At 35.1% G+C, this 18,822-nt stretch overlaps 1 protein-coding gene across 1 annotated transcript in view; it reads left to right on the forward strand.

The window, feature by feature from the left end:
• Positions 1–18,822, forward strand: part of UNC13C (unc-13 homolog C) — a 617,099-nt gene that overhangs the window by 458,694 nt on the left and 139,583 nt on the right. Inside the window, exons 19-22 of the mRNA XM_012469803.3 lie at positions 4,669–4,795; positions 11,869–11,965; positions 12,616–12,759; positions 18,080–18,157. Coding sequence (XP_012325226.2) covers positions 4,669–4,795; positions 11,869–11,965; positions 12,616–12,759; positions 18,080–18,157 — 446 coding nt within the window. The remainder of the gene's footprint in view (positions 1–4,668; positions 4,796–11,868; positions 11,966–12,615; positions 12,760–18,079; positions 18,158–18,822) is intronic.

Below are 18,822 nucleotides of genomic sequence, written 5' to 3' on the forward strand. Positions count from 1 at the left end.
GTGGGTTTTAATCTTGGAAAATCTTGTTACAATGTAGCAGAGGCCCAGATTCAATCATACAGCAAAGAAGCCTGGATAATGTAGTCTGGTTGTTTGCCTCGGAGGAAAAGGACATGGTGTGGTAACCAGTTAGTTAAACCTGCCACAAATACTGGGGTTATGATGATTTCTGATTTCTGTACTACAAGTCACTGCAAACAAACAAACAAACAAAAATGTATTTAGTATTTGCCACTTAAGGGCAAACATCACATGTAGATCTAATTATATAGAAGTATATCATTTCTTTTCATTTTTATTTGTACTGTCCTCAAGATCAGACCTATATCACCAATTAACTCAATATATTGAAAATCTTTTATTATATCAGCTGAAGTGCATAATGAATGAAAGAACCCAATTAATCCTTTGTTGAACTGGCAGAATGAGTAAACAGATACTGATCTTCTCTTTTTCTGTCCACAGAGAACAATAAATATCAGTTGATCGTGCATGAGAGAAACATAGCATAAAGGGATAAAGATTAATTCCCATGGGTTTAGAAGCAACATTGTAAGGAGAAAAGTATTAGTAACTTTTCTAAAATTTTTTTTTCAGCAAAGAGGTTGGTAGAACCCTGATACTTAGAGTTATCATAGCAGGTACACTCTTAGGAACTAGAATGAGTAATCTCTAGCCAAGAATAAAGCCAGTTTTAATTCTTTAGAAAGATCAAGGTATCTTTCCTATCTCCTCTCCCATATCCATCCTCACCGGGGAGATGCATGAAGTGAAGAAGTGGTCTGCCTGTGTGTGGCTGCAGTAAACTACACAGAAGTGTTTCCTTTGTGGGATCAGCAGGAATGAAGAGACTGGAGGAATGTAGGGAGTTTGCAGAGTCCAGGAGGATGAATTGGAGGAGATCTATAAGTTCTGAGCAGAGCAGCCAAATAAGGAGGAAGAAATAACTTCTGCAGTTACTGAGAAGTGAAGTACAGATAAATTAAGCAAATACACTGAAGGTCTTGTCTGAAAAACTGACCAGAATGCCACCTACTGTGGGCTTTTACTGGCTTTCCAAAGTGTAAATGAATACTGCATTGCAAGGGGCAGGGACTGGTGAAAGTTTTTTTTTTAATGGCACAACATAAATTCAGCATTCACCCAAACTTACCACCAAAATATTTAAAAACATGAGTAGAGAGAAAAGAAAAAGTTTAAGGTTTTAACTGGAAGCACAGTTACATAATTTCACAGAAGACATGCACACATCTTAAGTCGTATCCCATTTAAGTAAGAAAAATACCTTGTTCTATGTATGTTTCTTTTGACATAAATTCCTCTCTCCTGCTGAATACCACTATCAGCAGATCATTTCATTACTAAATTGTTCATTTAAAGCACAAAGTAGAGCTAAATTCATCTCCTCCAAGAGACCACAATATCCTGTACCTGTGGAGAATCATAGCACCTGCCATATTGTATCGAATAGAATGTTAACAAATCACTCTTTCCTCCCTAAGCTCCATGCACTTCAGATCATCGTGTCCATATTTATATTCCCAATGCCTCACATGCAACCTGGGACAAGACACACACACACACAGAGTAAACGTTTTGGTATTAAATGAAACTGAGTTGCCTTTTTCTTTAGCATTCTGTTAGCATTCTGTTGATGTGCAGATACTCTTGGAAGAAGTAACACATTAATTCAGGCTTATTCCTAACCTTTGCAGAGCCCAGAGCATAGATGAAGACCCATGTACCGTAGACGTAAATAGTTACAATTTATAAATCTAACTAATAAACTTTTAAATAAAACATGCTCTAACTTCCTACCAAAAAAAAAAAAACCTTTAATCAACATGATAAAAATTGTACACAATAGTGGTATATTTTAAGATGCCAAAAACTAAAAAACTTGAAAAGTTAAAATGTAATTATCAATATGCATATTTGAGTATTATGCTTAGATTGGTAATATTTTTGGTTTTAAATAAATATATGCATACCAGAAAATATACTTTCTCACCTTTATTTTAGCAAAATTGCTAATTATGTACTTATAATAAAAATTTTCAAATCTATTTGGCTTATTGTGGTCCAAACGATACCTTTCCGAGTCATGTGATATCTGCTTGATCTCATTATTTTCTGTTTTGAAAATTTAGGCACACCTTCACTTTGAAATGTTTTTTCCTTTTTTCTTTTCAACCTTTACTTTTTCTGAACTCTACATACGTATTTTGTTTTTCTACCTGATCATAGTTTATACATCTTGTTAATATTTAAAGGATTACAAAAGAAAAGGCTACTGTATTCAAAACATACATTTGAGTCTATATACAAAAATGAAATTTAAACTTTCAAATACAAAAATTAAAACAAAATTTTTTCTATACATATTCTCATATACAGTTTATAGATAGTTTTCAGAAATTTTTTCTAAAGTACTCAAAATATTTAATCATGTGAAAACAAAATACAAATCATGAATATTTGATATACATTTCTAAGGTAAATCATTTGAATACAGCTAAAATTTTGTTAAACCTCATATATCTAGATTTTAAAAATAAAATAAAACTATTAACAATTTTAGCATTAAATGGCCATCTAGTTGGCAAAGAAGTAGCATTAGGCTTCATGTATATTAACGTAGAAATTTACACATACAAACTTAAGAGTAATATGAATTATTTAATATTTAACATAGTTCCTGTCCATTATGTGCACCTGTTTTGATTAGTGGTATTGCAGTGATTTATGAGTATCTTCAGAAGCATACAGTGGAACCTAAGAAAAGTAAGAAGGTGGGTGCTTGTTAATAATGCTTTATTGTGCAATAATCTACTGCATTTCTGCTATCCAAAGGAAGATTTTGGCGAGTTAGTTTGCCCCTTATTTTACCTAAGTGCTTCCAGAGCACAAATTTCTCCCCACACTCCAAAGCAGTATCTTTCTGTTGTCAGTAATGATACAACCTGGGAAAACTTTGGTAGCTTTTGGACACTGTCACCTTTTGTTTCTACGACACAGGAGGAAAGATGGTCCAAAATGTTTCTCTGGGGCTTAAAGGGTGTTAATCATATGAGCAGGTGGTGTCACTCACCAGAGGAATGTTTAGTATTCTGGCTTGTTCTGTGCCAGAAGCAAGTGTAAGATTCCAAGTGAAGGAGGAGCCCAAGAGCTATTAAATGATAAATCTGTATTTGTGATAAGTTGAATCTTCTAAATTCATCAGTCCCAGAGCAAAGGTCTCTAGTTGTCTGTGTTTTAGGGTAGTATTGTGTTAAATTTCTACCTGAGTTTATCAAGTAAATGTTTTCTCTTAAAGAGCACAGGGAAACTAGACATCTGAAGAGAGAGACTAGGGGAGAGCTTACATTGAACGGTGAAAAGAGTGAAATGAATTTGGAGGGAGCTAAAGCAAAATGTCATCTTGACTAAAATTTTGTTTGGGAGTTTGGCCTAGAAGTATTAGTTTATTATTACTTGTTTCTATGTGAGTACATGTCTTTACGTTCTCCTCCCTCCCTTCCTCCCTCCTTGCCTCTCTCCTTCACTCTCTCCCTCCCTCTCTCTCTCTTCTCTGCTCTAGGACTTGTCTTGAATTTCTCATTGTTCAAATCATTTGAAAATGTGTGATCTGGGGTTGAGTTCTCTCTTATGTTCGCTATGGCGATTTTAGTCCGTCTATATTCAGGTTTTGAAAAGCAGGGATGCCTTTAATTTGTTTTAACAATCTAATTGCTTCAAATAGTGTTTTAAGAATTTAGCTTGGAATGTAAAGTATAGCAAGTTTCTGCTGTAAATCAAAGCTCTTAGAAGACTCACAGACCTCAAGCAGAACTTCTCAGAGAGCACGTTCAACCTAGATATAGTTAGGTATATTTTGGGTTTGGTTACGTTTATAGTTGTAGCCAAAATTGGCCAAATATTATTAAGGAGGGAAAAACAGCAGAGAAAAACATGCTTAGTAACATGATTATTTGTCTCTATTCTCCAGCACTGTATATCCACATCACAATAGGTCAACAACAGTGTTAAGCTATATTTTTTGAGCAAGAGAGAAAAAAGAAATGCCACATATTAGAAGATCCTGCTAAAAATGAATCAAAAAAGCTAAGAGGTGCAAGGTAATTTTAGGTAAATCTGCAGAATGAAGAAGAAATCATGTGACTCATAAGTGAGAGATATTTTCTCTCCTTTTCAACTATTTTAATTCTTTAAGTGGTAAATAACTAGGCCAGAAATGTGATCTAGTCACTTCATATCTCCAATATTAATTAATCAATGATTATGGCTTCTGACTCATGTTTTATGCATGCTTAAAATTTTAATTCTCTCTGTTACTTTGCATCAAGCTAAAAGCAGTGAAAATATTAAAATTTGCAAATAGAGAAATTTTAGTATGTTATTACACTATAACTACATACGACTTTTCACATTTTTCAGTAAGACACATTTGAACATTGAAATTATTTTGCTTGACCTATTCTATGTGAGACCTATAATTATTTCCGCATTTTGTAAAATTTTAGGTCTGCTTCTAGCAATTCATTATACCTTTACCTTTAATATACTATTTTCTTCCTTTTAGAAATTCTATTAATAAAAATAGATTGGAACATAGCGGCATTGTTGGCAAACCAAGCTTTATTAAATATTTGATCTTATCTGTTATAGAACATGAAAAGCAGCGGTTATGCAAGAGCACCGATTATATGAATTTGCATTTCAAAGTGAAATGGTTTTATAATGAATATGTACGCGAACTTCCTGCCTTCAAGGATGCTGTTCCTGAATACTCCTTGTAAGTAGTGATTTTCACACACACACACCCTCAGATCTAAATTCACAGCCCTGTAAAGTTACGCCTGAATCGTGCAGCACGAAAACCTCTTCACATAATCTTCATTGGAATGAATAAATTTGTGTTATAAAGTTAACATTAAAGGATTTGCATGTCTTTGGGAACCATATTTAATTGAATTGTGTTGCATATTTCAAGTATGCCTTACCTGGATATTATACTCGACTCAAAGACAAACAAATACATAATAAGACATGACTGATGATAAAATGAATGATTTTCTGTAAAAGTACCACAACACAGATTTTTGGGGGAAAGTTTGGTACTTGTATATTGACCTATTTAATCACATTTTCCTTTTTATTCAAACTTTCAACTGTCTTAGGAATTCATATTTCTAAAGTAGAAATAGTTTAACAGCATAATTTTTCATAAATATCCCTTTTTCAAACACTTTTATAATCACACAAGGGCACATGTAATACTATGCATTTGAAATGTATTAGAATTCTATTTTATGCTGTTGAAGGGGATCTTCTCTATGCCAGACACTGTGGCAAGTGCTGTAGAGCAATAGAAAATAAGATCAAGATCCTACCCAGAAAGGAACTTATGTTCTATGAGACACTGATAAGCTCAAAGATCATGATAAAGCAAGGCAAAATGAAATACGTGCTAATTTCAGGAGCATAAGCAAAGTGCAATAGGGTTTCACAGAAGAGAGAATTTACTGGTATTTTGGGAACTCCACACAATATTTGTGGAGACTAGGTTACAGAGAAAAGGGAGAAAAAGCATTATGATGATAATGAAAGTTATGAGCATAATTATGAAGGTAAGAACAAATGAGCTATCATCCACAGGAAGTGAGGCTATTTTTATTTGTATAAAATTAGTAGAAAGTAATGTTTTAAAAAATAATGTAGGAAAAGTAGTTTTGAGCTAGATTTCTATGTTGTGAAGCTTGTACCACATTCATTAGGCTTTGTGGCAGTTGGAAGAGGCAAGGAATGGAGGGCAGAGAAGAGATTTAGAAGGTAATGAGTGATTCGGTGATGAGATTAAAAGAGCCCTTTAATACAACTTTTCTCATACAAAGTATATTAGAAGTAGTGGTATAGTGGGATAACTTAAAAATGCTTTACTACTGGATATAGGGTGTTGGGGAGATTTCGATCAGAGGATACAACATTTTAGCTAAGTAGGAGGAATAAGTTCAAGAGATCTAATATACACAGGGTCACTATAATTAGTGTATTTTTCAGTTTTATTATACTTTAAGTTGTGGGATACAGGTACAGAACGTGCAGGTTTGTAACATAGGTATACGTGTGCCATGGTGGTTTGCTGCACCCATCAACCCATCATCTACATTAGATATTTCTCCTAATGCTATCCCTCCCCTAATCCCCCACCCCCTGACAAACACCAATGTGTGATGTTCCCTTCCCTGTGTCCGTGTGTTCTCATTGTTCAACTCTCATTTATGAGTGAGAACATGTGGTGTTTGATTTCCTTTTCTTGAGTTAGTTTGCTGAGAATGATGGTTTCCAGCTTCGTCCATGTCCCTGCAAAGAACATGAACTCTTCCTTTTTGTGGCTTCATAGTATTCCATGGTGTGTATGTACCACATTTTCTTTATCCAGTCTATCATTGTTGGGCATTTGGATTGGTTCCAAGTCTTGGCTGTTGTGAACAGTGCCACAGTAAACATACATGTGCATGCGTCTTTATAGTAGAATGATATATAATCCTTTGGGTATATACCCAGTAATGGGATTGCTGGGTCAAATGGCATTTCTGGTTCTAGATCTTTGAGGAATTACCACAGTGTCTTTCACAATGGTTGAACTAATTTACACTCCCACCAGCAGTATAGAAGTGTTTCTGTTTCTCCACATCCTCTCCAGCATCTGTTGTTTCCTGACTTTTTAATGATCACCATTCTGACTGGTGTGAGTTTGTATCTCATTGTAGTTTTGATTTGCATTTCTCTAATGACCAATGATGATGACCTTTCTTCATGTGTTTGTTGTCCACATAAATATCTTCTTTCTTTTTCTCTCTCTCTCTCTCTTTTCTGAGATAGAGTCTCACTCTGTTTTTGGGCTGGGGTGCACTGGTGAAATCTTGGCTCACTGCAACCTCTGACTCCCTGGTTCAGGGGATTCTTCTGCCTCAGCCTCCCAAGTAGATGGAACTACAGGCATGTGCCACCATGCCCAGCTTATTTTTATATTTTTAGTAGAGATGGAGTTTCACCATGTTGGTCAGGATGGTCTCGATCTCTTGATCTCATGATCCACCTGCCTCAGCCTCCCAAAGTGCTGGGATTACAGATGTGAGCCACTGCACGAAGCCCATAAATGTCTTCTTTTGAGAAGAGTCTATTCATATACTTTGCCCACTTTTTGATGGGGTTGTTTTTTTCTTGTAAGTTTGTTTAAGTTCTTTGTAGATTCTGGATATTAGTCCTTTGTCAGATGGATAGATTACAAAAATTTTCTTCCATTCTGTATGTTGCCAGTTCACTCTGATGATAGTTTCTTTTGCCGTGCAGAAGCTCTTTAGCTTAATTAGATCCCATTTGTCTATTCTGGCTTTTGTTGCCGTTGCTTTTGGTATTTTAGTCATAAAGTCTTTGCCCATGTCTATGTCCTGAATGGTATTATGTAGGTTTATTCTAGGGTTTTTAAGGTTTTAGGTCTTACATTTAAGTCTTTAATCCATTTTGAGTTAATTTTTGTATAAAGTGTAAGGAAGGGGTCCAGTTTCAGTTTTCTGCATATGGCTAGCCAGTTTTCCCAGCACCATTTATTAAATACGGAGTCCTTTCCCCATTGCTTATTTTTGTCAGGTTTGTCAAAAATCAAATGGTTGTAGATGTATGGTGTTATTTCTGAGGCCTCTTTTCAGTTCCATTAGTCTATATATCTGTTTTGGTACCAGTACCATACTGTTTATATTCTGTAATGTTGCTAAGAGAATATATTTTACACATTCACACCATAAAAATAAGTATATGAAGTAATGCATTTGTTAATTATTTCAATTTAGTCACTCTACAATGTGTATATATTTTAAAACAATATGTTAAATTTGGTAAATACATACAATTTCTTTTTTTCAAATAAAACATAATTTAAATAAATACCATAAAATTACAGTCATTATGTTGAATAAAGGCTATACTGAGAGTATAGAGTGATTGCAGTCAGTATGCGAAGGGTGAAGACATGGGAGAGAAATTTTGAAGAGAGAATTTACAGAATTTGTCAACTAAATACATATGGGGTTAAAAGAATGAGGAAAAGTGAAAGTTCCTTAAAGAACTAAAAGTAGATCTACCATTTAATACAGCAATCCCACTTCTGGGTATCTACCCAGAGGTAAATAAGTCATTATATAAAAAAGATCTTTGCACATGCATGTTTACAGCAGCACAATTCACAATTTCAAAAATTTGGAACCAGCCCAAATACACATCAATCAACGAGTAGATAAAGATATCTATATATATATTTACATATATATATAAATATACATATAAATATATATGCAAATATATATGAGTATTGTATATATATAAATAATATTTTTGTATATGAATATACACATACACAGACACACACACACATGCACACACACATACTATGAAATACTATTCAACCATAAAAAGGAATGAAATAATGACATTCATAGCAACTTGGATGGAACTGGAGACCATTATTGTGAGTGAAGTAACTCAGGAATGGAAAACCAAACATTATATGTTTTCATTCATAAGTAAGAGCTGAGATAGGAGTATGCAAAGGCATAAGAATGATACAATGGACTTGGGGGAAATGGAGGGAGCAGAGTGAGGGATAAAAGACTACACATTGGGTACAGTACACACTGCTTGGATGATGGGTGCACCAAAATCTCAGAAATAACCACTAAAGAACTTATTCATGTAACCAAATACCATATGTTCCCCTCAAAACCTATTGAAATGAAAAAGTTTAAAAAATAAGAAAGAGGAAAGAGTTAAACATGAAGTCTGTATGCCTAAGTTATTGGTAGAGTCATTGGTCAGGAATAGAGAAGTAAAACACAGGAGCTATTTGCCAGACACTTCTGCTATGGGCTTTGTCTAGAGACCCTACACTAAACTAAAATCAGACTACTATGTTCTCTGATGGCCAACTTAAAAAGCTAAATAAAATTAAACAGCATCAGAAAGACAGCAAAGGCAACCAGGACTTGAGAATCTAAGATACCTGAGAAAAGAGAAATGCACTAAAGTGAGTCCTATATTTTGTTGCATCTTCTCTCCCATCTTCTTCACCTCCATACATCTGCCAGTTTGCAATACAGGGGTTGCAGAGCAAACAGCCAACAATAGCTCAGTTTACAGCTGTCTCCCTGGACTGGAGAAACAGTATGAGTGATGGAGCTATGAAGACTGCTTGGGTTTGTGAGACCAAGATCCCAGAGAAAAGGAAACTACAGAGATATGAGCACGACATTCTACAGGCAGTTCCCACTGAAGGCATTTTCTGATGCCTAATTTGCCTATGTGTTGAGATTGGGGCAGAAAAAATCAAGTAGAAAGTGACCACTAAGAGATTTGGAGCTAAGTAGAGACTTTAGCAGTCTCATAGTGCTGAAAGGACAAATGTTAGAGGTCAAGGCTGATCCCCTTTGTGCCTACTTACAGTAACAGCCTCTCCTTTTGTTTCAGCAGTAACCACCATCTGATGCATATATTAGTTTTATAGATTTTTATACTTTATATAAATGGAATCATATATTGTGTACAAAAAATGAGAAGGAACATTATAAACACTCCAGGCTTTCAGGTGAGATCTTTGAAGGTCTCTACCCTAAAAATAATGGCAAACTGGAAATAGACCAACCTAAAACCCAGCATTGTATAGATCAAAGGTTCACAGCTTTTGTAATATGTAATATTCATCAAAAAATTAAAAGCTACCAGACAGCAGGACTAAATGACTATTGGAGATTATGCTTCTTCAGCAATGAACTGAAAAATCAGATCCCAAAAAATAGTAAGAACAAAGAAGTTTGAACAATATGAATAAAACATATCTATCTATCTATCTATCTATCTATACAGGTATCTATATTTCTATATCTATATCTGACCATCCAGAGGTTCCACAATTTTTCATTGACAATACTTATACACAAGAACACTGATATAAAATTTATAAACAAAAATGATAAAATACATATTGTTATTAGGTACACATGGTACATTTACCAAAATAGACTGTGTCCTGAGCTGAAAAACAAAACTAATACATTTTAAGGAGGGAAATGATATATGTTCTTTACCACTGTGGAATTGAGACACAAATCAAATCCAAGAATATAATTAGATAACTAAATACAGAAATTCAGCAGAATATTCTACATACACACAAGTGAAAAAAGAAATCATGGTAAAAATTACAAAATATTTTGAATTAAGTACTAATAAAATATGGCATATCCAATTTTGTAGAATGCAGCTAAAACAGGAAGTAGATGAAAATTCATGACTTGTTTGAAATAGAATTTTAAAAGTAGATGTGGTCTATTTAAAACTTTATTAAATTTCTGTGTTATAGCCACAAACAATTAGAAGATTATATATAAACTGTGCTATTTAAATAACATTAAAACCACCAGAAATAAATGTGATGAACGGTGTACAAGCCGTCTTTTCAAGAAACTATAAAATGCTATGAGAGAAATTTAAGATAAACTAAATTAAATATGTAACATTCCTTAAAAATGCATTATTATAAAGATAGTAATTCTCCTTACATGGACCTACAGTTTCAATGCAACCCTATGCAAATTCCAAAACATATTTTTGTGCAAATTGACAAGATTTTTAAAATGCATGTAGAAATGCAAAGTGATTAAAAATTCAAAGGCAATCTACAAACTGGAAAACTACATTATCAATTATCTTACAAGAGCGTTGTTAAGATAGTGTCATGTTAATGCATTTCTCCATCCATTCTCATACTGCTCTAAAGAAATACATGAGTCTAGGTAAAAAAAGAAAAAAAAGTAGGTTTAATCGGCTCACAGTTCTGCAGGCTGTGCAAGAAGCATAGTGGCTTCTGCTTCTGGGAAGTCCCCAGGAGGCTTTCAGTCATGGCAGAAGGCAAAGGGGGAGTGGGGCATCTCACATAGTGGGAGCAGGAACAAGAGAAGGTGAGACGGGAGGTGCTGCACACTTTTAAACAACCAGATGTCATAAGAACTCACACATTATCACAAGAACACCAAGAGGATGGTTCTAAACTATTCATGAAAAATCCACCTGCATGGTCAAACCACCTCCTCCCAGGCCGCACCTCCAACATTGGGGACTACAGTTTGACATGAGATTTGGTGGGTACACAGATCCAAACCATATCAGTGCATAACAAATGAACCAAGGGAACAAAATAGTTCAGAGACCAAATTCACATGTATGGCATGACCTAATTTGCATCAAAGATGCAAATGCAGTGGGGAATAAATGGTATTCTAAATAAATGGTGCTAGATCATCTGGGCATACATACAGAAAAAGGAATGGATGCTCAGAAAGGTGAAAATAATTATCTTAAACCATTTGCAAAAACCAATTGTCTATGGATTATAAATCATAACTATGAAGTCCAAGGTAAGCACCCAGGATCAGTTACAGATTAGTGGGAATGGGTAGAAGCTCCATGGCAAAGAATTAAGAAATGAGGAAATGGGTTGATAGGGAAGAGAGCACACAAGGTCTACATTTTACAAGGGTTTGAATTTTGAAGGGAATTACAGAGTAACTATTGGGAATTAAGCATAATTGAGGCAGCAGGAGAAGAACCAAGAAAGAGGGAGAGGTTGGAGGTACAGAGAAGGGGATTGATTTGATGAAGGACAGGTAAAAGGTCTCTCAGGAAGCAAAACTGCAAGAGAGAATGAAAGGAGATTGTTGATTCTGAATTACTCTCATATACAAAAAGAGCATAATTCCTGTTAATTACATGCAAATGATGTCCTTTGTGGTATGTAACATTTTTAATTTTTTATAGGTGGTTTGAACCTTTTGTCATGCAGTGGCTAGATGAAAATGAAGATGTGTCAATGGAATTCCTTCATGGAGCACTGGGAAGAGACAAAAAAGATGGAGTGAGTTTAAATTAAGAATGTTCATTGCCAAGATTCAGTCACATCATTTGCTTTTAACCTAATGGAAATCATCAGAGTCATTGTTATTAATTGTTTCCATTTCCCAATGACCAAAATTAATTTAAAATACAATTTCTGTGGTCTGGTCAGAAAACTAGAAACTTGCTTAAATTTATTTAAGAAAAAATCCAGTCACCCATTTTCCCCAAGATTTTCTTTAATCCTTACATTAATCTGAATCTACAGGTTCCATAAGCTTGTACAAAACATCTCTGTTGTCCTGGAACTTTTCCAGGATTTCTAGATTAGGAGCAGATACTCTCCCAGTCCCTCTGCAGCAACTCCCAAAATCTTGAGTTACAACCAGCTTGCTAAGCTCACCTATTGCCTGTGGGGAAAATGAAATACAAAAGAACCAGTTTCTCAATTCAGCAGTGGAAAAACCAATTAGCAGCAGCTTGCCCCATCATATTAGTTCCACTACACTTTCTAGAAAAGGAGATTAATGATTTTAAAGTGGGTAAGCATTTTATTACTGGGAAATGTCGATATTGAATATGGGAGATTCAGTTGTTATGGGAAATAATGAGAACGTTTCCATTGCCCCTCTAATATACTGTTTGGGCTGGTTTCACCTCCTCTCCCCACAGTTCCAGCAGACATCTGATCATGCCCTCTTTTCTTGCTCGGTGGTTGATGTCTTTGCTCAGCTGAATCAGAGCTTTGAGATTATTAAGAAACTGGAATGCCCTAATCCTGAAGCATTATCTCACTTAATGAGAAGATTTGCAAAGGTGGGTTAAATAAAATGAGTCATTTTTTTCTGGGTCTGTGGCAATCTGAAAAAATGTTGTTATTTTGTGATATTAGTCTTCTCTGACACTCCTACCTTAATTTATTTGCAAGTCTGTACTGGTCAGTTCTATTGTTTCCAAGATTCTTATCTGATTCTTATGCAGGGTAGTGACGTGAGAAACATAGTAATTTAGGGAAACTATGTACACAGTTCTATGTCTGGCTGATCTAAATATAAGTCTGATTCTATGTATTGAATGATGACTGAGGTTTTAGGCTGTTCATTCAACAAGTGCTTGCTGATAAGCCTCACTGGCACACACTATAAGACACTTTGAAAGATGTAGTCATGAATAAGCATAATATGGCCTCAAAAAACTTGCATGGAAGGGCCAAAGCTATAAACAACTATGACAAAGTCAAATGCTGTAATCAGAGCATCTCAGAAGTTGAAGGAGGCCCAGAGGATGGATGGATGGATAGATGGATAGATATAGATAGATAGATAGATAGATAGATAGATAGATAGATAGATAGAAAGACAGACAGACAGAGACAGACGCTAAACTGTATTATATTTATTTGCCATGAAATATTCTGATCTCAAGTGTTTATTAATTAGGAAGACTAACCTCCCACTTTTAAAAATATTAAATAACAGCCAAATTTCATTCATTTAAATTATTCTTAGAGATGACTTTATTAGTCCCCTTGGATGATTCTAATTTCCCATTATAGTGAAATCTGCAGGAGAATAATTCTAAAAATTCTCTGAGTCTTTTCTTGATGAGCAGCTGTGTTTGGGTGAATGCTAAGAAAAGGATGAAACTGGGTCATTAGGGATAGTGTTTGAAAAAGTATGTCATGTACTATTCTTGGAATTCTGTAGGATGCAGGGGAAGCAGGATCATGTGAGAATTTAAAAATCTCAGGGTTAATATATTTAGGTAAATATATTTAGTAACATATTATAATTGTACCCAATATTAGAAAAGTAACTAGAATTCACCCTCAGAGTAGTCAGGCATGTAGGTTACATAAGTTGGGAGACAAGATCACACTGTAACAGAGTACAAGGAATGCTGAAGTGAGATTCCTGGACCCTGGGCCCCCGCCGGCCCTCCACCCCTTGGTAGCTCTGACTTTTCTTCAGCTGTAAAACTGAACTTAGCCACAGAACGCCTGCTGGGGTATCACCAAGTGTACTGAATGGAAGTATAAAAAGCTGGGCGGTCACAAGGAAGGTCAAATGAGAATCACACTCAGGAAAACACATTCTCTGAAGTAAAAGAAAAGAATCAGTTTTCATGTTTCACTGAAGTGATGTGTGCTTTTATTGACGCAGTAAAAAAATATCAATCAAATAAAACATTTTTAATCCATGGAAATTCAATAATATCCAATTATCAAAAGGAAATAATGTAAGAACAATGAGAAGCATCTTCTGGAAAAAAAAATCGTAATTTTCACTGAAAAAGAACTTCTATTTTACTAGAATGATTTAAAGAACTCTTGCCAGCATTTCTCTTTTTAACTCTTGCAGCGACTTACTATACAGAATAATGAATAAAAAGCAAAGTCAATTAAACATAAATATAATAATAAGTCAAATCAGTCAAATCTATTTTACTATTTTCAGCCTTTCTATCTATAATTTCTATTTTATGTAACAAAGTAGATAAAAATGGTTTCTTTACTCTGATAAGCCATTTCACAAGAACTGCAAACTATTGGAATTTTGTTTTTATTTCATCAGATGTGACTTTAGTCCTGAAAACTCTACCCTTATCAGGATTGGGAGTCTTATATCAAAATATACTAAAAATCCCATTTTCTTGATGGGATTTATGTTGATTTAAACAATCTCACGGAGATAAGATTTATTAATTATATCTGTAAACATTTTAAAGATTTTGCATTTTAAAATGGGATTTAAAGGGACGATTTATTCTTACTAAACAGGATTTAAGACTGAAAAAGGTATCAAACAAAATGCTTCAAATATCATATCAAGAACTTTCAGAAGCTGTGATGAGTGATAAAATGGGCACATGAGTAGTCAATATTCCTATGACTATACTGCTGCTCTTGACAAGATATTACTTCATATGAAGTAATGATATTTTTAATATTGCTTAAAAACAAATCAACAAATATTGAGTCCTGGGTATGAGTCTGGCTGTTTGCCTGGTGCTGGAGACACTGTGGTAAATGACGCACACATATTTCTATTCCTTGTTCTCTGGGAACATAACTCTAATTTTTAAAAATAATAATAATTTATTGAGCACTATTATATGCTAATCACTTAATACATTTTCTTATTCTTCACAACTGTCTAATTAAATGGGTACTATTATTTTCCCTAAATTTCATCCATGATGAAACAGACCAAAAATGTTTAAATAATTGAAATAAGGCACCCAACTAGAAATGACATGAATAGAATCCTTTCAACCCCTAAACTATACTCCCTTCTCATTCTGATGTGATGAGAATTAAGTTAGAAATTTGGAGAATAGAATCTCCAAATTTTTACCCTTAAGGTCAAGCCTAGGCAATTGTGGTGGCAGAAATGGAAGACCCTAACTTATGGTCGATGTGTTAAAATACATTACATCAATCAGTGAAGTCACCTTTCTAATGTGGCTGAACCAATATGACAGTTTTCTTGTCTTCCTTGTGTTGTTCTGATACTGCACTGTTCCACGCATAAAATGTGAACGAAAAGATGGATTTTGAACCACACTTCTTCAAATCTTACTGATCCTAAGAGCAATACACTGGATGGAACACAACTGGAAGTGCTGACAAGATTCTTAGCCTACTCCTAACAGGGTGGCATTAGCTCAGAAAACCACAATGCCTTCGTCTGAGTAATTGATGGCCATCCCACTCTATGCTCCACCAGTAGGTGCATGTCAAATCAAAATTGATTGTAGCTGAAAGATATTTTAGTCACCCTGTCTGATCCTTTAAATGCAGCAGAATCACTCTCTGTATTGCCACACTCCTATTAGAATTTCATGTTATTTAATCTGGAACTCTTTGAATAGCAGCTCTTTATATGCCTCCATAAAAGAGCCCTCCGCTCCTCTTGACTATTTCTTTGGAACAAGATGCAACCACCCCTGCTAGGCTGTTTGTTGCCTCTCTCTGCACTATGCTCTCTTCTGAAGACCAGTAGTTCCCCAAAGGTAAAATCAGGACCTAAGCTCACACACCCAGAATTCCTATCTTCCAGGCCTTGCCAGGTGCCCCTTCCATCACTGCTTCCCTCTCAAGAGTTACCTCCACCCTCCCTGCATTCGTTAAGATAGTGGTTCTCAAACTTTGTATGCATCAGAATTACCCTAGACTCGTTAAAACCCAGACAGCTGGGGCCCACCTCCAGCATTTCTGACTTAGTAATTTAGGATAGGACCAGATAATTTGCATGTCCAACAAGTTCCCAAGTGATGCTTATAATGCTGCTGATTCCAGAACTACATTCTGAGAACCTGTAAGTTAAGCAACAGCTTATTAATATTAAAGAACTATTGTGTGGCAGTGGCTTACTTAGCTGAATAAAGTAGAATGAAATTGAAGTTACCCACAAAATGTACATTGCACACTCTCATTCAAGTGTACATTGTCCGTAGTAGATGGGAGTTATCGCAGAAGTGTACCTGCCACTCATAGGCACACAGCTTTAAGCTATATTCTGTATTACTGTGAACTTTTCTTACCTGCAGCCCATCCTGGCTTGCTAACCATTGGCATTTACAGGCTAGTACATGTGAGATCCCAGGATTCTTTGTCTGTAAGCTTAAATTCAAGGGACTGGGGTTTTCCTATGAAGTAGAATCAAGCTGTTGATCATAGGGCATACTTTGAGAATGGCTGTGAAGGGTATCAAGCTTCCTTTTTCTTCTTTAGAAAATGACTAAAACAAAACAAAAGCCAGGCTGTTCAGCATGTCACCCGGCGGCTGAAGGATATAGGGGAATCAGAATCATAAGAATTTAAAAATCTCATATGGCACTGAGTTGTAGAGGATTTTCATGCAGCCCAAACTTTACCTTAAGCAAGTTACAATGTCTGAATTACAACAACTGCCTACAGTCAGGTTTATGGTTTGTGTTTATATGTATTTGTGTATGCAATACAATATAATGATTCTTCAAGTTTATAAGGCCATCAAGAAGTTGTAAATCGAGAGTGATGTTCATATGTACAAACAAATACGTATTTCATAGGTAAGTTTAAAGTAATTCAGCATTATGTCCTAAGTAAAATTTGAAGAGACACATTTGGAGGATAATTCAGTCTGATCAGCCATCTGTTTACCAGGATTTATTGGTCTGCTGGTTGATAAGATTTTATATTTTCCAAGGTCAACTTTCTATTTAAGTTGCTGCATATTATCACATTACTGTGTACTTCAACAAGTATCAATTTTCTGTCCTCATGTTATCTCACATTTCAGGTTTTCGCTGTGATTTTCAAAGTGCGTAACGCAAGTTTATAGCCAATTTGATGAATGCAGGTTTATAAATCAAACATCTCTTCTTCAGTTTAACTCTTTGGAGTGTCTCCCTCAGCTGATTTTGAGCCACTAAGAAAATTCAGACATATGTTGTACAAAAAAGAAAATTAAAGCTTTTTTGTCTTTAATTTTCTTTTTTTGAGATGGAGTCTCAACTCTGTCCCCCAGGCTGGAGTGCAGTGGCATGATCTCGGCTCACTGCAACCTCTGCCGCCTGGGTTCAAGCAATTCTCCTGCCTCAGCCTCCTGAGTAGCTGGGATTACAGGAGCCTGTCACTGTGCCTGGCTAGTTTTTTGTATTTTTAGTAGAGATGAGGTTTCACCATCTTGGCCAGGCTGGTCTTGAACTTCTGACCTCATAATCCACCCACCTCAGCCCAAAGTGCCAGGATTACAAGCATAAGCCACTTCACCCAGCCTTGTTTTTACTTTTCTATAAAAAGAGATGACATTTCTACTACTATTGTTGCCTTATCTCTTCTAAGAAAATCATGTCTACATTTGGCTTATGATAATTTAATCTATGTATAAAAGCAGTAGGATGCAAACTCATTAACATATGTTTAAGTAATTGAAATAAAGTTTAATTAACGTGGCTCATTTTTCACTGTTTTGCATAATTAATGAAAGCAGAAGGCATTCTTAGGCTCAGAAATAGTTATTAGAGAGAGAAAGAAAATGGAGAAGTAAGATGAAAAAGACAGCAAGAAGGTAATTTAGGATTAAACTTTACAGCTTATTTGTAAACTACATATTTACCTGAGTAAAGTTTGCAATGTTTTCTTTCTTAGACTATCAACAAAGTGCTGCTCCAGTATGCTGCAATTGTATCAAGCGATTTCAGTTCATATTGTGATAAAGAAAATGTGGTAAGTAAGATTCTCTACTTTCAAATATCTCTCAGTTGAGATTTACTTCTCCGAAGTATGAGTAAGTAAGATAAATTGTTTACTCTCAGTTTTCACATAGGATAATAAGAAACAAGGAGCTTAAGAAGTTGAAAACGTCTCCAAAGTTCTTGAACTGGTTTTAATACGGGATTCACAGGAAGGTTGAGAGTGTCTCGATGCCAGGCAACTCGTGGTTTTCCGCGTAGATAAGGAACAAGACTAGCATAAATAATTGAAGATTCACATACTCATAAAATACTGGAGCCAAGAGAAACAAGGGACTTAAAAATTAGATGAGTATTGGCACCAACTAGTCTCCTTTTGCACTAATACTAAAATAAGTGTAATTTAGTCTTTCAGTTTTCAAATAATTTGAGAAGGTTAAGGTATGGAACAATGCTGATTTCTATTCTGAATTATTAAAATAGCTTTTTTTAGATCATTCAGGAAATATTTATAAAATTCAAACTGGTATTGCAACTTAATAAAAGGCATAAAGAGAAACAAGATAAAGGTATTTGAAATATAGTGAGATTTATTTTATAATGGAAGGTGAAAGCTTTTTTATTCAATCTGTAGTATTAGGATTAATATGTTGGCAGCATTGTAAACATTTTGAAAAACAGTAGCTCTCAAAAGAAGGT

Source organism: Aotus nancymaae, unplaced genomic scaffold, assembly GCF_030222135.1.
Source record: "Aotus nancymaae isolate 86718 unplaced genomic scaffold, 86718_ANA_hifiasm-v0.15.2.pri h1tg000062l, whole genome shotgun sequence".
In the NCBI taxonomy this organism is placed as follows: domain Eukaryota; kingdom Metazoa; phylum Chordata; class Mammalia; order Primates; family Aotidae; genus Aotus; species Aotus nancymaae.